The sequence below is a fragment of the Pelophylax lessonae genome, assembly GCF_965119305.1.
Source record: "Pelophylax lessonae genome assembly, chromosome: 9".
Taxonomy (NCBI): Eukaryota; Metazoa; Chordata; class Amphibia; order Anura; family Ranidae; genus Pelophylax; species Pelophylax lessonae.
The window spans coordinates 28,759,717-28,784,726 of record NC_138776.1 but is presented as its reverse complement, the minus strand read 5'-3'; the positions used below and the strand labels follow the sequence as shown (position 1 = coordinate 28,784,726).

General features: G+C 42.4%; 2 protein-coding genes across 2 annotated transcripts in view; both read left to right on the top strand.

Annotated features, from left to right (window-relative positions):
• Positions 1-25,010, top strand: part of LOC309563128 (killer cell lectin-like receptor subfamily G member 1) — a 1,237,212-nt gene that overhangs the window by 7,490 nt on the left and 1,204,712 nt on the right. The window lies entirely within an intron of this gene.
• On the top strand, positions 2,855-17,124 carry LOC309563276 (killer cell lectin-like receptor subfamily B member 1A; the record flags this gene model as incomplete). Its single annotated transcript, XM_082267681.1, has 7 exons — positions 2,855-2,882; positions 4,337-4,438; positions 4,654-4,710; positions 7,642-7,695; positions 11,141-11,292; positions 16,743-16,855; positions 16,949-17,124. The coding sequence occupies 7 exons, from the start codon at positions 2,855-2,857 to the stop codon at positions 17,070-17,072; spliced, it is 630 nt and encodes a 209-aa protein (XP_082123807.1). The 3' UTR covers positions 17,073-17,124.

The following is a 25,010-nucleotide window of genomic DNA, read 5'->3' as shown; positions in this document are numbered from 1 at the left end:
AATCATTAGGTGCAATGCTGTGGCTGGCACTCTGCAATCATTAGGGGCAATGCTGTGGCTGGCACTCTGCAATCATTGGGGGTCCTGTCCTGTCCTTGGGGGTCCTGTCCTTGGGGGGTCCTGTCCTGTCCTTGGGGGTCCTGTTCCTTTGGGGGGTCCTGTCTTATCCTGAGGGGTCCTTTCCTGTCTTTGGGGGGTCCTGTCTTGCCCTGGGGGGGTCCTGTTCTGTCAAACACAGGCTGGCAGGCGGGTGGAGGGGGGCGTGAACAGCGGAGTGGCATCATGCAAGACGTCTCACCAGCATAGGGAGAGTGCGCGGCGCGCACCAAGCACCCAGCCTAGGCGGCCAGGCCTAAAGCGCATGCGGGAGTGGCATCACATGGACAGTACTGACTGACTACCTAGCAGTCTGTCCACTGTGTGTCGGGGACCGTGACCGGACAGTGAGGAGGTTCCGGCAGCAGCGCAAGGCAAGGCACTGGCAGCAAGCATATGCCAGCCCAGCCAGCAAGCCAAGCAGCAGCACCAGCACTAATTTTTATTAATGCCATGGGATTAATTTGGGGGTTCATTTTTATTAATGCCAGGTGGGTTAATTTTTATTAATGCTATGTGGGTTATTTTTTATTAATGCTATGTGGGTTAATTTTTATTAATGTTATGTAGGTTATGTGGGATATAATAAACAAATTTGATGAATTAATTGTATTGCACGCACACACACACACACACACACACACTCTCTCTCTCTCTCGCAGTTTACTGAAAAAGCATATACCTGTCGAGTAAAAATGCTATCCCCCCCAAATTTGTGTGGGTTCCTACACCCTTGCCTGGGGCGGACCTTCAACCTGGAATGGGGACGGAAGGAGGCCGGGAAGAGGGAGAGTGTGAGGGGGGCTGAGTCGCTGCACCATGGGCCTCTGGATTTTACTTGCCCCATGGGCCAAAACTTGCCAGCCAGCCCCTGGCTGTGCTGTTCTATAGTAATGACTGAATAAATATACTATAAAAGTAATGTAGTGCTAGGTCAGGGACTGAATCATACAAATGAAGTTAAAAAAATATAAATGTATCACAAATCTTCAGTAGGTGTAAAAGATAGATGAAATGGATGATAACCAGTGTTATTTCTCCCAGTATATGAGGGTGACAGAGTGATATGTAATGTAATGTAAGAACAATCTAGAAGCAATATAAAGTGACAAGGGTAGAGGATATTAAAACAAAACAATGTGAATAAATATAGTAAAATATGTTAAATAAATCCTTCTATAAATGGAAATAAATAAATAGGATAAAAAGGTGTAATCAATCGACAAGGTGCTAAATCACCACATAAGTGTAGGTAACACAGAGATGAATCTTCTAGTAAGGGCTCTTTCACACGGTCCGCCTCCGCAGGCGGATCCGTGTTGCTCAGCGGGGATCGATCCGCGATCCCCGCTGAGCCGGGCGGATGACAGCTCCGTCTCCGCTTGCAGAGCGGAGAGGGAGGTGTCTCAGCACCCGCTGCCCTCTATGGGGGATCAGAGGAGAGCGGACCACTTGTCCGCTCTCATCAGATCCGCTCCGCTCCGATTACTGAACAGATGGAAAAATAGGGTTTCCATCCGTCCAGATTTCAGCACAGGATCGGATGCGGATGGCAGCGGGTGTCAGCGGAGGTGACCTCCGCTGACACCCGCTGCCCCATAGAGCCTCATGGAGGATCCAATCAGATCCGCCTAAAAAACTGACAGGCGGATCTGATCAGACCGCCCGTGTGAAAGAGCCCTTATAATTAATAAATACTAAAAATGACACCACAAAATTCAGCCTATAGCCACTCCAAGATAGGCAACAGGAACTGAAGATGCAAAAAAGGTAGCAGATAGTCACTGGCATATCATGCAAAAGTAGAACAATTGTACAAATCTGATAAATATGAGACCAAACAACAAAGGGACTTCCAGCGCTGACTGTGATATCTCTCACTCTCAGGAATGAATAAAGTCAAATTACCGTGTGGTGCTGCTGCTAATTAATGCTGATTCAGCATAAGTCAGTGAATGGGGGGAGGGGCAGCAGCGCTATCCCACGGTACATAGTCTACAATGTAACTCAGGCAGGCTTGATGGAAAACCTTGAAAAGTTTATTGGCGGCTCCGCGGCACGTCTACACTGCTTCAGTGCGAGCAGCCACACTATCGGGTGGGAGGAAGCCACGCCACCTTACCGGCTGGTCCGGTCTGCTTTTGGCACATAAGATCTTTCTCCCTTATGCCTGGTTCCCTGCTGTGATCATCTACACAGTTCCGGCTCACCCAGTGGCTCGGTCATCCTGTGACCCCCAGCAACGCCACAGATCTGGTTTGGAATACATTCTATTATGTTTTAATCATCACTATATATAATTTTTATAAATAAACTTTTCAAGGTTTTCCATCAAGCCTGCCTGAGTTACATTGTAGACTATGTACCGTGGGATAGCGCTGCTGCCCCTCCCCCCCATTCGATAAATATGAGACCATTGTTAAAATGAAAATGTAACACAATGACAGAGTGAGAGTCAGCAAAGCTCCTTGCAGATCTGGTAGAATGACACACTGAGCAAATGTCAATATGGTAAACAGTCCACTAATACGTGCCCTCTAACAGTCTCTTTCAAATAGGAAACCTCCCAGATCGGCAATAATGAATGATTGATAAACGTGAACAGAGATTCCTTAGTAGAAATGGCTGTACTAACTTCTTACCTTACAGCTGTAAGGTAACAGCATAAAATACAGCACAGTAATGGATCTGTGTCTTGAGATCTTCCTGCTGGCGTCGCGGTGTTCCCAGGGATTTCCTCTGAAGCTGGTGTAGATTGATGTCCTCTTTGGTCCTGGCATCAATGGGTAACCCAGATGGGTTACTCGCAGGGAGAAGTGTGGAAGAGAGAAGGCTCTGATAGTGTAGTAGTTTAAGAGATTTATTGGAAAAGCAAGCTAAAAACACTCACATATGGAAGAGCAACAAATGGCATGCAGGACATGGACGGCCGGCTTATACTCCGGCAACAGTTCCGGTACTATCAGCTGCCCTACGCGTGTCGTCACCATCACGTGACTTCATCAGGGGATGAACATCACCTGAAGGTGCCGGTGACGACACGCGTAGGGCAGCTGATAGTACCGGAACTGTTTTGTGTCAATATCCTCCACCCTTGTCAATTTATATTGCTTCTAGATTGTTCTTACATTACATATCACTCTGTCACCCTCATATACTGGGAGATTTAACACTGGTTATCATGCATTTCATCTATCTTTTACACCTACTGAATATTTGGGATACGTTTATATTTTTTAACTTCATATTTTTTTAACTTTATTTGTATGATTCAGTCCCTGACCTAGCACTACATCACTTTTATAGTATATTTATTCAGTCATTACTAGAGAACAGCGCAGCACTATTTTTTCTCTATTATACTTCCTGATACTGTGTCTGAAAGCAGTGTCAGGAAAACCAAGTGCATGGCCGTGACTGAAGATCTGTGCATGTGCATGGAGCAGTTCATGGATCAGTGCACAGAGCAAGGACCACGCACACTTGTTCACTAATGCGCCTGCTCATCAGCACAAATGAATGTGTATGTCCAGCCTTTGACAACTAGCTCCAGCGGCCAATTTAAGTCATCATAAGGCTCAAGGGAACTACTGAGTGGTCATCAGCTCCAGTTACTCTGTGACCAGACCTTCTTTCTGTTTATTCTGAGCTTTGACCCAGCTTGCCTCCTGGCTGCATTTGATCCTGATCTCCTTTTATTGACCTTGGCTTGTTCTCTGACTCTGTTCTCTGCCTGCTGTTTTTGTACTGCTTCTACTGATCTGGTACTGACCCAGCCAGACTTCTGACCCTGCTTCTGCTTTCTCAATCTGTAACACTGCTGCCTGGTTGTTGCTTACTCTGGCTTGTTGTGACTATGGCTCTGACTCTTGTACCCGCAACATCCTGTGCTCTTTTTTTGTGAGAGCATCAGCATCCTACACAAGTTCCAGTCCTGCAACCATGGCATTTAAGCAGTATACAGACTGTCATCTGGCCAGAACCTACCATAGGTACCCATACCACTCCTTGCCCTGCTATACCCTGTCACCAACATCAGGTTCCTGTAGAGGAAGACGTTACATTACAGTAACATCACATTCTCCTCTATAAAATAATTAGGATTGGCTTCTGTCTCTTCACATCATAGGAAGTCTGGCACTGAACTTTCTTCCTGCACTCTACTGAGTTCTGGAAATATTACGTAGAATTGATTTTATCCTACCGTGAAAAATAAATGATTTATTGATAATCTCTACAGGTAACAGTGGTAAGAAGCTCTGGCGACCTTCCTGGAAAGGGGTCATTATAACCCTCCTTATGGGGTCCAATATCGTCCTCATCCGTATCATTGAAGCGCTGGGTAAGTTATACAGTATGATGGACACAATCCATAAGAAGGGAGAGTCTCTGGGCCTGTTTTAACCAATTGTCTAACGAAATGTATAATCTGATTGGTTGTTGGAGAAACATCAGAAATAGTTCTTCTCTCTGATTTGCACTGTGATGAACAAAGACCCTTCTAAAATGTAAGAATTTCATTCCACCCATTATGTCTCTGGTCTTTGTGTCTCCCAGTTTCTAAAGGTCAGTCTTTGGAAAAGGAGATCAGCCAGATCACCAAGTCATCTACAGGTATGTTTATTTTTATTAGATGCAGTCTAGGGCAGCCTTTTTATAAGTTTTTAATATAGAGGAACCCTTGAAATAAACTTTTTGTCTTGGAGAACCCCTCTCACTACAAATTTGCATGGTCAGTAAGTTGTACATAAAAGAATAAAGAATGGAGAATATTTGACACCCAAAGCAAAATTTTTATTTTTTTTTCTTAATGCTCAAACGCTTTAAAAGGAAAATTAGGTTAACCCTTTCACTGTCATCAGAGTATTTTTTTGTGTTTTTAGCACACATGTTTAAAAAAATAATTTTAGGCCTGACGTTTACATAAAACTCCCAAATATTATATATTTTCTGAAAGCAGACACTCTTAGTGCAATGGTTTTTGAAATGCACAATTTCAGGACAGATACACTAAAGGTAACTCTAGGGCCCACAGATTAAAAAAATTACCAATTGTTTTGGTAAAATATGAAAAAATGAGGTTGAGCCAAGCAAACAGATACCCAACATGTTAAGCCTGAAATTTGCATGCACCTATTATATGACAACAAACGTCAGTACCCTATATTTTCCATAGGCTATGCCTTAAAAGCGCCTGCAGGTCATCAGTTTAGAGCTAACCATGAACAATGGGCCTAGAATTGTTGCCTTCACTCCAGTGTGTGGTGATATGTAACAGGAATAGCGCAATCAATGTTTTTGTGCGTCGGTGCCACCAAAGCATGCAGTTACATTTATACATGCACGTATGCGAGGGGTGGGGGCATTAATATTCCTTTGTTCCAGAAAGCAGGTGAAGTTTTAGGAAGTTTTCATGTATTTCCACCATCTTTATATCATGTGCTATAAAAATGTTCTTTACAGAGCTCAAGAGCTTAAGCTGGAATTTTTAGACACAAGTGAATGAATTAAAGCAGTGACACCTCCTCATTATTAGGCCTGTTCTGATTTTTCATTGAGAGCCAGGTGTCTCTACTAAGTCATAGTGCTCTGTGAATCCCTTCTCATATATTAGGAATTAGAAAAAACAAGAATTTATATAATTTGTATAGAGTTGGGCGAACATTTTGAGCCAAGCAAAAGTTTGGCCCGAACATTGCCTGTCCGCTCGTTCTGTGAACACCATGAATTTACGGGGTGTTCCACAACATGTGGCCTGGTATGGTTCAGGAGGGGTGGGGCACTCACTTGTCCCTACCCTTTTCTGACCTGCGTATGGTTGAGTATGGTTGGACTGATATGGATTTTGGGGGGCCCCACACTCTTTTTTTTTGGGGGGGCATGGAGTTCCCCTAAAATCTATACCAAACCCAAAGGACCTGCTATGGGTTGGGGGGGCCCACTCTATTTTTTTTTTTTAAAGATTTTGTATTGCTGGCAATTTAAAATTTAATTTTTGTTCTTTAACAAATTTCAGTTTTGCTGCAGCAGGTTCTATATATGCTACGGATGCACCACTTTACAGGCAGACTAAGCAGACCCCTAGGGCCTAGGCACTATATTTAAAGGATTTTTTCATTTTTATTGTTTTACATTAAGCATCATTAAAATCACTGCTCCTTTAAAAACAATCTTTTTTAATTAATTTTTTTTTGCATTGGTACATGTCCCCCAGGGCAGTACCCAGGCCCCCATACCCTTTCTATGGCCAGTAACTTGCATATAAGCCTTCAAAATGGGGACTTTTGATTTTTTGAATTCGGGTCTCATAGACTTTAACCGCTTGCCGACTGCTCACAGTATATTTACTGCGGCAGTCAGCCCCTCACAGGCAGAGTGACGTAGGTCTACGTCGCTCGCCTGTGAGGCTCTGGGGAGCGAGCGCGCCCGCGGAGGCGCGCTCCCGCTCCCGCGCGGTCACGGACCCCCCCCCCCGCGCGTGTGACCAGCGGACCCGATGGAGAGGGAGAATGTCAGGCAGCTTGGGTAAACAAGCCACCTGTCATTCTCCTCGCTGTAAAGACACTGATCACACGGATCTAGTATGTAGATCCGTTGATCAGTGTCCTTACAGCTCAAGCCACAGCCAATCACAGTAGAAAGCACGCCCCTAGGGATACACACAGCCCCTCCCTCCCTCCCTCCCAAATAAAGTTAACCCCTTCACTACCAGTTTATTTTTACAGTAACAGTGCATATGTATAGCACTGATTACTGTAGAAATGTCACTGGTAACCCCAAAAGTGTCAAAAATGTCAGTCAAGGGTCCGATCTGTCCGCCGCAATGTCGCAGTACTGCAAAAAAAAATCGCAGATCGCTGCCATTACACGTTAAAAAAAAAAACAACAAAAATGACAAAAATCTTTCCCTTTGTTAGTAAACGCGATAACTTTTGCGCAAACCAATCAAAATACGCTTTTTGCGATTTTTTTTACCAAATATAGGTAGCATAAAACAAATTGGCCGAAAATGTTAAAAAATTTTGATTTTTACATTTTTTTGGGGGGGAATTTCATATAAAAAAATGTGAAAAATATTGTTATTTTTGCAAAATGTACGCTCTTTTTTTGTTTATAGCGCAAAAAGTAAAAATCGCACAGGTGATCAAATACCACCAAAAGAAAGCTCTGTTTGTGGGAAAAAAAGGACGTCAAATTCGTTTAGGTACAGTGTCACACGACCGCGCAATTGTCCGTTAAAGTCACGCAGTGCCGAATCGCAAAATACCCCCTGGTCGTTTAGCAGGAAAATCCTCCGGGGCTTAAGTGGTTAATGGGGTTCGCAGTTCGGATCCGAACCTTTGCGATGTTTGAGAGTTCTGGCGCAAACAGAATCAGGAGCCTTTATAGTTTCCATTTTATCTTGACAATATAGCCTCATTGGCAGGTAAAGTTTTTATGATTAGCTTATAAAATAAATATATTTGACAATTAAATAAATAAAACTATTGTATAATTTCTACAAAGAGACTTGTGTTATTTTTCTATTGCTTTCCTTGTTTGTAGATCAGCTCCTTAAAATAAAGAAGCAGCTCTGTGTGAACACCAGCAAGGAACTTGGTACGTACAGATTGCTACTGTCCATGTGATCTTATCAAGTAGAGAGCAACTGGAATGGATCTTTAAAGGCAAAGTGAGGGGGTGGGGGACCTCATGATGGCTTGGTAATATACGTTATAGAGTTAGCAGCCAGGACCTGGAGGGTATTTTCGAAGCCTTGCAGTATTTCCTCTCCATCTGAAAAAATGGGTACATTTAACCGCTTAATGACCGCCCGTCGCAGTTATACTGCGGCAGGCAGACGCTCCTGCGCGAACCAAGGTAGGTATACGTCGGTCGCGCACCTGTAGCTAGTCAGCGGGAACTCCCATGCACGGGGGCAGGCAGCTCCGATTGCCGCCTGACACCCGCGATCATTCCCTACTGAGAGAAAAGAGTGGTCAGCTGTTGTAAACACAGCTGACCGTTCTTCTCTCTGGAATGATCACAGAGCGCCTGTGATCCTTCTATATAGGAACACAGGTCTCTGTGAACATTTCACAAACCACGCCCCCCACAGTTAGAAACACGCCCTTGGGTACACATTTAACCCCTTGATCACCCACATTGTTAACCCCTTCCCTGCCAGTGTCATTATTACAGTGACAGTGCATATTTTTAGCACTGATTACTGTAGTAATGTCACTGGTCCCCCCAAAAGTGTAAAAAATTTCAGTCAGGGGTCCGATCTGTCCGCTGCAATGTTGCAGTCCTGCAAAAAAATCACAGATCGCCGCCATTACTAGTAAAAAAAAAAAAACAATAAAAATGACATAAATCTTTCCCATAGTTAGTAGATGATTTTGCTCAAAGCAATCAAAATACGCTTATTGCGATTTTTTTTTACTAAAAATATGTAGCAGAAAACAAATTGGCCTAAAATGTTAAAAAATTTTGATTTTTAAATATTTTTTTGGGAATGTCATATAGCAGAATGTGAAAAATATTGTTTTTTTTTTTTCAGAATTGTCGCTTTTTTATAGCGCAAAAAATAAAAAACTCAAATACCACCAAAAGAAAAGAAGGACATCCATTTTATTTGGGTACAACGTCGCACGACCGCGCAATTGTCCGTTAAAGTAACGCAGTGCCGAATCACAAAACTGGGCCTGGTCAGGAAGGGGGCAAATCCTTCCGGTCTTAAAGTGGTTAAAGGCAAAGTGAGGGGGGTGGGGGGACCCCATGATGGCTTGGTAATATACTTTATAGAGTTAGCAGCCATATTTTCAAAGCCTTGTAGTGTTCCCCCTGCATCTGAAAAACGTGTAAATTTAAAGAAACAATAAGAAATTTGAGGTCTGACTGACACTTGTGTGCATTCCAATCTCTCATATATCTGCAGATCTGAATACAGACTTGGTAGGTGGCTCCCAGTGTGCACTATTTTCTTTCTTTCTGTGAGGGAAGATGATATTGAGGGTGACTGAGCTGCCTATAAGTTGTATCTATGTTATATGTATTTTAAGGGACTTATACCCCATTAACTTTTAAGGATATTTTTGGTAATAAAAATGTGTGCTTTTATAAACATGTCTTTTTAAATAGATTTAACCTTATCATCCTAAATGGGACTATTTATCATCTGCATAATTATTTTTTGATTTTGCACATTTTCTCTGGCATGAATACACGCACTTTATGAATTTGAATTTTACTTTATTAGTCTGATATATTTATTTATTTATATGTGATGAATTGATTTACATTGTTTTGCACTATTATGCACTTCATACTTGGTTGTTTGATTTGCACTTTTATTTATTTATTTATTTTTATGTGGAAAATCTTATTGAGCACACACAACACTTTAGTGACAGTGCAACACTTCCCTTTTTTACACATTGATTTAGTATTGAATTGTGCAATACTGTAAATGTGGCTGTTGCTATTATTGAATATATGAGTTGTTAGGAACCTACACTTAGCACAGAAAGTTTCTTTTTTAATGTCTTTTTAAATGTCTATCTGTGGGGAGGATTCAGCATCACACAAAATCCCATTCACTCTTCTTTTGGTTTTTGTTAATCCAAACTTGGCTGTTAGTGGGGGGCTTGCAATCACATCCTGCTGGGTGCCACGGGGAAATGGACAGTTTTATTGATGATGCTTATTGAGGCTTATTAGTAAAACAACACAGATAAACATATTACTGGCGCAAAAGGCAAATTAGGGACCTACCGGTTCCATGGAGAAAATAATAATAATAAGCAATGAAACAGGACAATTCACTATTAATGAAAGTCCATAATTTTAGCTATGGGACAATGTCCATGATAAACAGTCAATGCACAGTTCACACAGGAGGCTTCTCTTGTGGCAAGCAAGAAGAGGCTTGAGAACAACTGGAGAAAAATCACAGGAGCCAAACTAAGTGCAGCATGAAGGGTTTATTGAAAAAAAACACAAGTCATGGAACTCACAGACAGAAGTAATGTAAGGCATTATCCATGGGATTCATAATAAGGGTCGTCACTTCAGTGCTATTTTCAAGATGGCCTCCAGCAGTAACAGCTCCCGTAGTCTTTGCCGGTGGTTTTCGGCACTTCCTCTGGTCGTGGAAGGCACGGGGGCTCCTTCTGATGTCACTTCCCGGAACTGACGTAATGACGCAGACTACGGGAGCCGTGACCGCTGGAGGCCATCCTGAAAATAGCACTGGAGTGACGACCCTTAATATGAATCCCATGGATAATGCCTTACATTACTCCTGTTTGTGAGTACCATGACTTGTGTTTTTATTCAATAAACCTTTCATGCTGCACTTAGTTTGGCGCCTGTGCTTTTTCTCCAGTTATTAGTAAAACATACATTCATTTAACACTGAACATGAATCCATGAGATGCATACAGGGAGCAGAACCAACAAGCCCCATACTTTAATTTTGTCCAGATATCTATGTACTAAGCCAATCCCCACCACTACATAATCTGGTGATTCTGGCATACTCTGGCTTGAGAAGCTGAAACACCCACAGCAGACTCCTTCCTGTCTCTTACTGAGAACCTGGTGGAAAAGAAATGCCAGAGAATATATATTTTTTCTTTCAGCCACAAATTCCATCCTACACTCCCTGAAACTAAGAATGAAGAGCAGGTAAATGATAAAAGTGCCATTCCGCCAGTGGCAGTGAAAGGGTTAATTGTTGTCACATGGAGTTCTGCTATAACATTGGACAGGTGTGTTCATGAATTGCTGGTTTGGGATTGTTGGCTCCATTCTGTGATAAACCAGTTGTGGATTTGTGGTTTGCCCAATCAAAAGGCATATAGCAAAAATGTAAAAACTCCTCTGATCCATAGGGGGCGTACAAGTATGAGAAGGGAAGTGGTTAAAAAACAGTTGAAAGGAGAGAACTATTTAAGTTGATATTGTTATATTGTTTGTCTAAGACAGCCGGGTTTGGGTGCCAAGGTTTATGGACATGAATTTATTTAGATTTAAAAGCAATGAATATATTTTCTTATAGAGTGTACGGTGTGTCCTGATGGTTGGTTGAGGCATAGCGAGAACTGTTATAACATTTCATCTGGAGGAGAATACAGAACATGGAATGAGAGTCGGGAAATGTGTGAAGGGATTGGAGCCCATCTACTGGTCATAGAGGACCTGGAACAGAAGGTATGGTATAACATGGCAATAGATGTGAGATGGATGGACAGATACAGAGACTTATGGGCCATACACACTATAAGATTTTCTGAAGACTTTTTCCTTTAGATTTACCAAAACCATATAATATGAGGTCAAACCTAAACACTTTCAATTTGTATGCAATCTGGCAGGCCCTTGCACTACATAGAAAAGGTAAATCTTAGTGTGTATCCAGCTTTAGTGTTGGGCGAACGGTTCGGCCCAAGCATGAGGCCATGACATTGGCTGTTCATCCCGTTCATCCAAAACCTGAGTTTGCCCCACGAACGCCCTGCAATGCACTGCACAGTGCATTTTGCGTCCTGATTTTGGAAAGCTGGCCGCAGCGTCCTTGACAACCAATGCGTCATCAGCTGTCAATGGGTTTTCCCCTACTGACAGCTGAATAAAAATAAAAAAAATGCCGGTTAAAAACAAAAAGAAAAAAAAAAACAGCATGGCCTTCAGGTCTGTTATGGATTTTAAGGGGAACCCCACACCAAAAGAAAGTAAAAAAAAATAGCGTGGGGTTCCCCCCAAAATCCGTATCAGCCCCTTATGTGAGCATGCAGCCTGGCAGGTCAGAAAAAGAGGGGGGCCCGTGAGTGCCCCCCCAAAACCATATCAGGCCACATGCCCTCAATATGAAGGGGGTGGGTGCTTTTGGGCAGGGGGGGGCTCTGCACCTTGCACCATGTCCCCACCTTGTCCCCATGTTGATGTTCTGCTCCCATAGACTTCAATGGGGTTCGCTGTTCGGGTCAGATCTTTTCTCCTGTACAGGACTTCTGCTGCGAATGGAACAGGGGGGTATTTGGCTCATCTCTCCTGAGGCTTTATACTCCACTGTACCAGTGTCTGCATGTTTATTATACAGGAATGACTAGAACAGATGAGATCACACTATAAAATGTCACCTTATTAGGGGGCCACATACTGTATGATGTATTGTATGTATTGATTTGATCTTACATTTGTTTATTCAATGCAATTACACTAAATTGAACACATTAAAGACAATTTATTTGATTTAGCAAGCTCTTAAATGATTTGGACTCAGTTAAGGTGTAATTATGTAGATCACTTCAATACAAATTGATTAAATTATTGTTTTCAAAAGATTGTTTAGATTTCTGACTGATGGATTGATGATTGCACAATTGTAATGTAATGTAAAATGACAGCCAGGAACTGCTTTGTATTAAGCAGCAGGAGAACATGTCAAAATGTAGGCGCTCCTGGATAAAATGACACTTGCAGATAGTCTGCAAGTGTCATTGAGTGAATACAATGAATCAGTGTGGTGTTTGGTTGTATTTATTAATTCAATAACATGTTGATCAAATGCGCAATTCTTGGTTTGCATCTGATATCAGTCAAATAAACTTTAAACTATGCTCCTAATAAATGTAACACTTATTAACCCCTATTAACCCTTGTTAGCCCTTAGGTAACCTTAATCAACCCTTTTTAATTAATTGTTCCCTTCTCCTCTTTTGCATATTTTTTTACTATCAGTATTTATTTTCTTTTATCCACTTTAAGACCGGAAGGATTTACCCTCTTCCTGACCAGGCCCTATTTTGCAATTTGGCACTGCATTATTTTAACGGACAATTGCGCGGTCGTGCAACGCTGTACCCAAATAAAATTGATGTCCTTTTTTTCCCACAAATAGAGCTTTCTTTTGGTGGTATTTGATCACCCGTGCGATTTTTATTTTTTGCACTATAAACAAAAAAAGAGCAACAATTTAAAAAAAAAAAAAAACAATATTTTTCACATTCTGCTGTATGACATTCTCAAAAAAACCCTTAAAAAATCAAAAATAAAAAAAGGCAAATTTGTTTTCTGCTACATATTTTTGATAAAAAAAAAAATCACAGTATGTGTATTTTGATTGGTTTGCGCAAAAGTTATCGCGTCTACAAACTACGGGAAAGATTTATGTCATTTTTATTGTTTTTTGGTGTTTTATTGTTTAATGGTGGCAATCTGCAATTTTTTGCGGGACTGAACATTGCGGCGGACAGATCGGACCCCTAACTGACATTTTTGACACTTTTGGGGGGATTAGTGACGTTACTACAGTAGTCAGTGCTAAACATATACACTGTTACTGTAATAATGACACTGGCAGGGAAGAGGTAAACATTATGGGTGATCAAGGGGTTAAATGGGAGCCTAGGGGAGTGATTCTAACTGTGGGGGGGGGGGGGGGTGTGGCTTCTGAAATGACCATAGAGACCTGTGATCCTATATAGAAGGATCACATGGGCTCTATGATCATTCCAGAGAGAAGAACGGTCGGCTCTGTTTACAACAGCTGATCGTTCTTCTCTCTCAGCGGGGAGCGATTGCAGGTGTTAGGCAGCAATCGGAGCCGCCTGCCCCGTCCATCGGAGTCCCCTAGCCTCCCAAGAGCGAGCGCCATACATGTACGGCGATTTGCCTGGGAGCCGCTGCCTGTCGCAGTACATCTGCAGTGGGCAGTCATAAACTTGTACTGTACATCATTTTATTGTCATTTTAACCACTTTACCACCGGTGGATTTTGCTGTCTTACGTCCAGGCCACTTTTTGCGATTCGGCACTGTGCGACTTTAACTGACAATTGCACGGTCGTGCGACGCCATACCAAAACAAAATTTACGTCCTTTTTTTCCCACAAACAGAGCTTTCTTTTGGTGGTATTTGATCACCTGTGCGATTTTTACTTTTTGCGCTATAAACAAAAAAAGAGCATTTATTTTGAAAAAATAACAATATTTTTAACATTTTTTTATATAAAATTCCCCCCCCAAAAAATGTAAAAATCAAATTTTTTTAAAATTTTTGGCCAATTTGTTTTCTGCTACCTATGTTTGGTAAAAAAAATCACAGTTAGCGTATTTTGATTGGTTTGCGCAAAAGTTATTGCGTTTACTAACTACGGGAAAGATTTCTGTCATTTTTGGTGTTTTTTTTTAACGCGTAATGTCGGCAATCTGCGATTTTTTTTTGCGGGATTGCGACATTGCGGCGGACAGATCGGACCCTTGACTGACATTTTTGACACTTTTGGGGGTACCAGTGACATTACTACAGTAATCAGTGCTATAAATATGCACTGTTACTGTAAAAATTACACTGGCAGTGAAGGGGTTAATTTTATTGGAGAGGGAGGGGTTAATGTATGCCTGGTGCTTACTGATGTGTGGGGGGGGAGGGGACTGAGTGAGCCAGGGACAGATCGGATGTTCAGCTAGGCTGAACACTCCGATCTGTCAGTCCCTGTCACTTAGGAGATCCGCCCGCTCTGTTTACACAGGCGGGTGGATCTCCAAACTGGATTCCCCGACGATCGGGGCAGAGCAGCGGCGATCGCCGCTGCTCCTCCCCTGGCCCGACTCCCGCTGTGACTGAAATCAGCAGGAGCGCGCCTCCGGCGGCACGCGAGCGCCGCCTACAGGGGGAGGAGTCCAGCGACGTAGGTCTACGTCGCTGGACGGGAACGAGCCACTGTGCCGCAGGAGCAGCACAGTGGCTGGGGGTAAAGTGGTTAAACAAGACAAATTGTAGAATAAAATGTGTACTTTTATTTAAAAATACTTTTTTTGAAACACTGGTAAAGAATTTTTGTCTTTAGATTACATAAAAAATAAAACAACTTTTGCAATACAATATTGCCGAATGAAAGCCTAGTTTGTTCCAAAAAACCCCCCAAAAAAAACAATGTATGTATTATTATAACCATTTCAGCCCCGGAAGGTTTTACCCCCTTAATTACCAGGCCATTTTTTTTTGCGATGTGTTGCTTTACGTGACAATTGTGCGGTTGTGCGACGCCGTATCCAAATACAATTGATGTCCTTTTTTTCCCCACAAATAGATTATTTTGGTGGTATTTGATACCTCTGCGGTTTTTCGTTTTTGCGCTAAAAAAACACCAACATTTTCTACTTTCTGCTATAAAACATTCCCAATTAAAAAAAAAATGTAAAAATCAATTTTTTTTATCAGTTTAGACCAATTTGTATTCTGCTACATATTTTTGGTAAAAAAAGAAATCCCAAAAAGCGTATAATAATTGATTTGTGCAAAAATTAGAGCGTTTACAAACTACGGGATAGATTTTTGGACTTTTTATTCTTTTTCGGCACTGCGACATTGCTGCGGACAAATCTGACACTTTTTGGGGACCAGTGACATCAATACAGTGATCAGTGCTACATAATATGCACTGTTACTGTATAAATTACACTGGCAGGGAAGATGTTAACACTGGGGTGATCAATGGGTTAAATGTGTTCCCTATTGTGCTTACTAACTGTGGGGGGGGGGGGGTGGATGGAACAGAGGCAGAGAGAGATCAGTAATTCAGCTTAGCTTAGGTGAATCACACAATCTTTCCCTGCCTCTCTGACAGGAGAGCCATCTTGCATTGTTTACATACCAGACGGCTCTCCTGTCAGTTTTGCCAAAGATCGCGGGAGGCCGGCGGCGATCGAGCCTGCTCCTCCCGTGGTCTGCCTCCCGCTGTGCCTAATCACAGTGGGAGCACGGCTCCGCCCCCGCCCCCTTACAGTTAGAATCACTTCCCTAGGCTCACATTTAACCCCTTGATCACCCACTGTGTTAACCCCTTCCCTGCCAGTGTCATTATTACAGTAACAGTGCATATTTTTAGCACTGATTACTGTAGTAATGTCACTGGTCCCCCCAAAAGTGTAAAAAATGTCAGTCAGGGGTCCGATCTGTCCGCCGCATTATCGCAGTCCCGCTAAAAATCGCAGATCGCCGCCATTACTAGTAAAATAAAAAGAACAATAAAAATTACATAAATCTTTCCCATAGCTAGTAGACACGATAACTTTTGCGCAAACCAATCAAAATACGCTTATTGTGATTTTTTTCTTTTGCCAAAAATATGTAGTAGGAAACAAACTGGCCTAAAATGCTAAAAAAATATTTTTTTTGGGAATGTTATATAGCAGAATGTGAAAAATATTGTTTTTTTTTTCAGAATTGTCGCTCATATAATGCGCATAAAAATAAAAATTGCACAGGTGATCAAATACCAGCAAAAGAAATCTCTATTTGTGGGGAAAAAAGGACATAAATTTTATTTGGGTACAGCGTCGCATGACCGTGCAATTGTCCGTTAAATTAAGGCAGTGCCGAATTGCCAAAAAATGGCCTGGTAATTAAAGGGGAAAATCGTTCTGGTCCAGAAGTGGTTAATATAGAAGAATAGATATGTACAATGATTGTGTTTGTAATGGAACATCGGGAAACTGACAAATAATTCCAGATCACGGATCATTTTTTCCGGTGACATTTGTCCACAATTGAGGTTTTGTAGAAATGATGGAATAGACAGATCTTCAGACTTCTATCCAATGTGTGTGTCCGATGTCTGTGGATGGAATGTGACAGATGATGTTCTGTTCTCCCAGGAGTTTATAAACAGATCCATCAACCAACAAACAGATGGAAAGTTCTGGATTGGACTGTACAGAGATGGAGATGGATGGAGATGGATGGACGGTCAGCTCTATAATACCGGCCTGTAAGTGACTCTTCATCTACACTGAGAATATGAATGTTATTCATCCAGAAAACAATAGAAACTTATAACTACTCATTGTTATTTATTACCCAGATTTCACCTATCAGAGGAATATTCAGGAGACTGTGTATGGATGGGAGCAGGTTCTGGATATAATAAGGATCCCTGTCAATCCAAACACAACTGGATTTGTCAGAAGAGAGCCCTGAAGATCTGAGAGATTCCTCCCAACATACGGACACACTGCTCAGACCACAGATCACCCACAATACAAGGAAGATTACATCCAATATCCTATATTATCATCATTCTAGATGTTATTAATCCATTTCTGTAATGGGAAATCCAGATGTCTGTAAAAATTGTCATATTTCTTGTTCAATGTCTGTATTAATTATTATCCTCTTGCTGACCATATAATGTGTGGCGGCAAGGAGGATGAGCCTAACCCCTTCCAGACCGCCCACCGTGTATTTACGACGCTAAATACCGGGGTTATGGCAGCAGATAGCAGATAGCTGCCACGACCCCCGGTATTTATTTATTTTTTAACGGCCATCGGTCCTCATTAACATAAAAGTTGTCCCAGCTGCGGGATCACTTTTATGGGCCGCGGGGGAATTGCCTCTCCTCCCGCCGCTTCCTGGTTATTTTTCCAGCTTACCGGAGCCATCAGTAGCAGGGAATACGATACGATCCCCTGTGTGGATGGGCAGGAAGTTGAGTGAGGGCAAGATGGCCCCCACTTCACTCTATGGCCTTGGAGGACCGGAGCGACGTCATACATCACTTCCACCCAATGGCCTTAAAGGGCAAGTTTGTTTTTTTAACACTTTTTTTTTATTTTTTTTATTGCTTTTAGGTGTAAACGTGAGATCTGAGGTATTTTTGACCCCAGATCTCACCTTAAACCGTCCTGCTTATTTCTATTACAAGGGATGTTTACATTCCTTGTAATAGGAACATAGGCGTGCACAGGGGGATATGCATGCCCAGGGGGTGTGCCAGGTGTGCCTGCGCACATCCTAATCACTATGTGCATTGCCGATTCCCCCTACTTCCCAGGCTACCACCCCCCCCCCCACTCCTTGTTTGCACCCTCGCCCTGCAGTGCTGCTGACTTCCCTCCTCCCCCCCCCCCCCCGCTAGCTGTGGGGGATGTTTCAGGATGGAGAGTGAGGGAAGGGGCTAGTAAATAGTTCCTTTTCTAAATTAACAAACTGTACAATAATAACTGAATCATAGTAAACTGTGTTTACTATGCTTCAGCTTGTGAATGAACAGGAAGCCACTCAGCACAGAGCATTTATTTACTGCCCTGTTCAGCTGAGGCTGCAGAGAAAGACATGTGTGTCTGAGCTTTGGGGTGCACACCCTAATACAATAGGCTGTGCACACTTATGAATAGAAATACAAGCGATCAAAAAATTTTTTTTTTTAAAAGGACAGTGTAAAAAAAATTAATAAATAAAAAGTAGAATAAATAAGAAAAAAAAAGTGCCCCATCCCTCCGAGCTCATGCGCAGAAAAGCGAACACATGTGCAAGTCGCGCCCACATATGTAAATGGTGTTCAAACCAAACGTGAGGTATTGCCACGATCATTAGAGTACCGCACATATGCGATCACAGGCAGCAATGCTTTCTGTGCTGAGAGCGGGCTCACTGCCCATTCCAAGCACAGTGACTGAGCTGTCTAAGGCATTTCTCAGTCTCTGCTCATGATCAGTACAAACCTTCATGTGTTTTTTTTTTTAGTTCAACTCCACTTTATCTCTGTATTTGCTGCAAGTCATTGGCCACATTGTAAATAAAGAATCAGCCAAAAATCTTCATTTCTACACACCTGTATTTGCCCTCTTTGATAGATGCCAGAAATTGTATTCATTGTTGCTGGCATATCCAGACAGACAAATACAGCATGCTTAGATTCTCCCAACTAAATGTGTTCCATAATATTTAATAGACTTGTGCGCAGCGGAAAATTTTATTTGTTTCATTATAATTCGTAAAATACAACATTTTGATCTGTTACATTCGTGTTACATTAATTCGTTTTCAGATAATTCAGTAGCACAGGTGTCAAACACAAGGTCAACGGGCCGAATTCGGCCCCCCCAGGTTATTTCATGTGGCCCTCACACCTCTCCTGCAGCTGCGGCACCCCCCTTGTCTCTGCCCCCACCTTGTCCCAGTAGTCGGCAGCAGAGAGGACAGAACTCCTTTGCCAGATCCTGTGCTTCTCTGTGCAGCTGCAGAAAGGCTCGTCTTTGCCCCCCCCACCCCCCCCCACACTTCTCAGCAGTCTGCAGCAGAGAGGAGGGCAGAACTCCTCCAACAGATCGTGCACCTCTCTGTGCAGCCACAACACCACCTTGTCTCTGCCTCCCCCTCAGCATTCAGCAGACTCTGTAAGCTGACTCCAGCCCTCCTCTGGTCCTCCTTCAGACCTTGCAATTTCTTTTTCCAAGATCCACCCGCATCTTCTTCTTGGCAGTAGCACAAGGTAAGGGGTTGCATAGTGATGTAAGGAAGGGTGGGAGACTCTTGGCCTATGATGGTGGGAAGCTCTTGACATCTCATGTAAGGGGGCGTGGGGTGCTCTGGACATCTAATCCTACAGATATAAACTGTCCTTTGAGGGCAACCATAATGCTGATGCGGCCCGCAATGAAATTGAGTTTGACACCCCTGATGTAGAGTATAGATATTTGTTATAAAGAATTTATTCGTTTTATTGTTTAATTGTTTCATTTTCGGATAATTCATTATTTATGTCTATATATTTGTGATAATGAATCGTAATTCTGAAAGTCATTTGTTTATTGAATCCATTAACACACACAATGACAATGTCTCCTCTGCTGCTTCTCAAAACTTGTCTCCTCTGTTAAAATACAATACAAAACCTTTCTCAGGAATGCACTTTGCCAGTGGTCGTGCTGTGTCACTGCTTGAATCCATTAGCACACACACACACAATATCTCTTCTGTTGCTTCTCAAAACTCACCTCCTCTGATCAAATACAACACCCTTCTCAGGAAAGGGCTTTGCCAGTGGTTGTGTTGGGCCACTGCTGCTGCTACCTGATGTTTAGAGCGTGAATCCATTAGCACACACACACACACACACAATATCTCTTCTGCTGCTTCCCAAAACTCGTCTCCTCTGCTCAGATACATCACCCTTCTCACTCAGTTCTCAGGAATCCACGTTGCCAGTATTTGTAATCCAACCTTCAGTACAAAATGAATCAGCTGATTGGGCTGTAAGATTTACTCTGAGTCAACCTGCTGTTTCATTAGACCATTAACCAGTCCTGGACTGCCCGCCACAGTTTTACTGTGGCAGGCAGCCCCTCCTGCGCGAACCAAAGTAATACTATATCGGTCGCACGCCTGGTGCTAGGGGGCGAGCGTGCACCGGCGGCGGCGCGGTCCCGCCCCCACTCGGTAGCGGGGATGCCGATGCCCGGGGCCGGCGGCCGCGATTGCTCCCCACTGAGCGAGAAGAATGGTTGGCTGTTGTAAACACAAAAGAAAAGAAACACAGGCGCCACTCTAAGTGCAGTAGCTGGAATTTTATTAAAAGGATGCAACTGAATGTGGGGTACTCACAAGGGTAATAAGTAATCAAGCACATCAGAGAATGCTCCGGTGGAGAGTCAGGATGGCCAGAGCGGTAGCGATGGGCAGGCTGCAGCGATATCGCTGTACTTCCTCGTCCCGGGGACACTCAGGTGCCGGTCCGTCGTCACTTCCGGGAGTGTGGGCGTGATTACGTCATGGCGCCGGCGACGCGTTCTCGGAGCATGCGCTCCTTCTTCAGGCCGATATCGCGCCATTTTGGATAAGGGATTTAAATAGGATGGAAGCCTATTTAAATCCCTTATCCAAAATGGCGCGATATCGGCCTGAAGAAGGAGCGCATGCTCCGAGAACGCGTCGCCGGCGCCATGACGTAATCACGCTCCCGGGAGTGACGACGGACCGGCACCTGAGTGTCCCCGGGACGAGGAAGTACAGCGATATCGCTGCAGCCTGCCAATCGCTACCGCTCTGGCCATCCTGACTCTCCACCGGAGCATTCTCTGATGTGCTTGATTACTTATTACCCTTGTGAGTACCCCACATTCAGTTGCATCCTTTTAATAAAATTCCAGCTACTGCACTTAGAGTGGCGCCTGTGTTTCTTTTCAGTTGGCAACAAGCAAAACTTCTACCTTGTCACTAGAGCTGCCTAAGGAGTGCACATTGGAATTTTTTATGGACTGTGTCACATATGGACTTATGGACTTTTTATATCACATTGATTGTACTTTTCACTAGTTCATCAGTATGTGTCCAGTATTATCGGTATAGTCTTTTGGATGATACTGTTTCTCCCCGTGGTGCGCCAGTTATTTATTATTTTTTGTTGTAAACACAGCAGACTGTTCTTCTCTCTTGAATGATCACAGAGTGCCTGTGATCCTTCTATATAGAATGTCAGGTCTCTATGATCATTTCAAAAGCCCCTCTCCCCACAGTTAGTAACCACTCCCCTAAGCTTACATTTAACCACTTGATCACCCACTAGGTTAACCCCTTCCCTGCCAGTGTCATTATTACAGTAACAGTGCATATTTTGAGCACTGATTACTGTAGTAATGTCACTGGTCCACCAAAAGTGTCAAAAATGTGAGTTAGTGGTCCGATCTCTCCGCCATAATGTCGCAGTCCCGCTAAAAATCGCAGATCGCCACCATTACTAGTAGAAAAAAATAAAACAATAAAAAAGACATAAATCTTTCCCCAAGTTTGTAGATGTGATAATTTTTGTGCAAACCAATCAAAATACACTTATTGGGATTTTTTTTACCAAAAATATGTAGCAGAAAACAAATTGGCCTAAAAAGATGAAAAAATTAGATTTTTACATTTTTTGGGGAATGTTATATAGCAGAAAGTGAAAAATATTGTTTTTTTTTGTTGTCTGTCTTTTTTATTTATTGCGCAAAAAATAAAAATCGCACAGGTGATGTAGGGCAAATTCTGAAGCTATATCTGGAAGCCATATCTCATTTCCGCCATACGGATTATCTATTTGTCCTGTTCTATGGGAAAAATAAAGGCTTGCGTGCTTCATCTAGAACGATCGCATCTTGGATTGTCCAGTCCATTCAGTGGGCCTATAGAGCTAAAGGATTGGCTCCCCCGGAGGCTGTGACAACGCATTCTACAAGAGGAATGTCGACTTCTTGCGCAGCGTTCCGTCATGTGGCTCCTGAATTTGTATGCAAGGCGGCCTCATGGTCTTCAATTCATACTTTCATGGCTCATTATTGTGAGCCAGCTTCTTTATCATCTGTTGATTTTGGTTTGCAGATACTATCAGTTGATGGTGCAAATTAAATTTCTTTTGAACAGCAGATTGCCCACCCTGGTGTGTTTGGCTAGTTATTTCCCACACGTAGGCTGCCATGGAGTCTGTCAGGAAAACGGAAAATTTATATCAAATACTTACCGTAATTTTCCTTTCCTGATGGACTCCATGGCAGCCGGAGTCCCCACCCATCTGCCGGAGGAGGCTATTTTATGGAACATGGTCTCTAGGGCAGAGTGAAATTTATGGGAGTGGGGTCCTATGAGGTAGGAGGAGGCAGGACTAACCCACACGTAGGCTGCCATGGAGTCCATCAGGAAAGGAAAATTACGGTAAGTATTTGATATAAATTTTCCGTTTTTTTTATTTTTACTTTGGATTTCGTATCTGGGGGGTCTAAAAAGTGTACATGTGAAGTTTCAGCTCTGTAGCATGTCCAGAACCATAAAAAAAAAGATTGTTTGTATTAGAACACTTTCGGCACAGGAGTTTTCACACCTTGCCGGTTTAATAGCAGGCATTTTTTTGGGTTCTTTGCAGTCAGGAAAAACATCTGAACTTGTGTATAGTGGTACTGTGCACAAGTTCTGATGTTTTGCCTGCCTCCAAAAACCCCCCAAAAATGCCAGCAAAAACACACCTGGGCATTTTTTTTTTTTGACGCTAGCGTTTTTTTTGGCATTTTTTTGGGGTTCTTTTGAGGCAGGCAAAACATCTGAACTTGTGTATAGTGGTGTATATACACACATACATATATTTATATACACACCTAGACATATATAGGTGTGATAGTAGCAGAAATATATGCTTGCGCTAATGAAATCATTTACAGTAATATATATCTGCTACTATCACACCTATATATGGCTAGGTGTCTATATACATATAATTATGTGTGTATATATACCACTATACACAAGTTCAGATGTTTTGCCTGCCTCAAAAGAACCCCCAAAAAAATGCCAAAAAAAACGCTAGCGTCAAAAAAAAAAAAATGCCCAGGTGTGTTTTTGCTGGCATTTTTTGGGAGTTTTTGGAGGCAGGCAAAACATCAGAACTTGTGCACAGTACCACTATACACAAGTTCAGATGTTTTTCCTGACTGCAAAGAACCCAAAAAAATGCCTGCTATTAAACCGGCAAGGTGTGAAAACCGAGAAGCCAACCCCCTGTGCTGAAAGTGTTCTAATACAAACAATCTTTTTTTTTATGGTTCTGGACATGCTACAGAGCTGAAACTTCACATGTACACTTTTTAGACCCCCCAGATACGAAATCTAAAGTAAAAATCAAAAAATCACTTTTTTTTTTTTTTTTCAATAATTGGCTTTTTTATCAAAAATGACAATTTTTAAGAACTTTTTTCGTGTTTTCGTATCTGGGGGGTCTAAAATGTGTACCTGTGAAGTTTCAGCTCTGTAGCATGTCCAGAACCATAAAAAAAAGGATTGTTTGTATTAGAACACTTTTCAGCACAGCTTCTCTTCTCGGGTTTCACACCTTGCCGGTTTAATAGCAGGCATTTTTTTGGGTTCTTTGCAGTCAGGAAAAACATCTGAACTTGTGTATAGTGGTACTGTGCACAAGTTCAGATGTTTTGCCTGCCTCCAAAAACCCCCAAAAAATGCCAGCAAAAACACAGGTGTGATAGTAGCAGAAATATATTACTGTAAATGATTTCATTAGCGCAAGCATATATTTCTGCTACTATAACACCTATATATGTCTAGGTGTGTATATAAATATATGTATGTGTGTATATACACCAGTATACACAAGTTCAGATGTTTTGCCTGCCTCCAAAACCCCCCAAAAAATGCCAGCAATAACACACCTGGGCATTTTTTTATATATGTCTAGGGGTATATATACAGACATATATGTGTATATATTCCCCCTATACACATGTTCAGATGTCATGTCTGACATCAAACATGTCCTCAAAAAAGCACTGGCAGTGGCAACCCCTGCAGCATGAAAAATGCTTGCTGGTGAGAAGACATATTCCTGTCCCGAAGCAACTCAGAGAAATGATCATTTCTCTATAGCGGTCACCCTGCTATGGAAGGGTTTTGTCACCCTGCCATAGCAGTCACTGCCAGTTAACCCTACACTACACTACGGTCCCCTTACACTTAACACTTTCCCTACAGAAACTAAATTTTTGAAGCTAACTTAAGTGTAAAGGAGCACTCTAACTACACTAGATATCCCTTTCCTCACACTAATAAATGCTAAATGACACTTTTAAAGTAAAATTAACAGAACTGCTTCCACTCTCTTCCATGTCCAGTATAACAATGCTAGGAATATGGCGGGGGCTATCTTAAATACTGGGGGGCGTATTCACTAATGATTGGTCTAGGGACCCCCTAGTCACTCCAATCACATTCCTAGCATTCTCCTGCCCCCTCAATTGGCTTTTGCTAATGGTTCTGGTCCAATCACTGGCTTTTAAAGCCCATTTCCTGAAGCATTGCATTTTGGTCGGTTCTGGTTGCCGAATTCCGAACTTTTTGGGCAAAAAGTTCTAAATTCGGCCGAACCTCGAACACCCAATGTTCGGGCCGAACCGATGGTGGACCCGAACCGTTCGATCATCCCTAGTCAAGATACCAAATACATTTTTTATAGTGATAAACTCATTATTTCTACAGTATATTTGGTCTCACAAAAAAGCACGCATAGCACGGAGAATCTTGTCTCTGCCAAAAAAAGGGGGGGCTTAGCGTTTCCAGATATAGGAGCCTATTATCAGGCCACACATGTAAGCAGGATATTGGATTGGTGG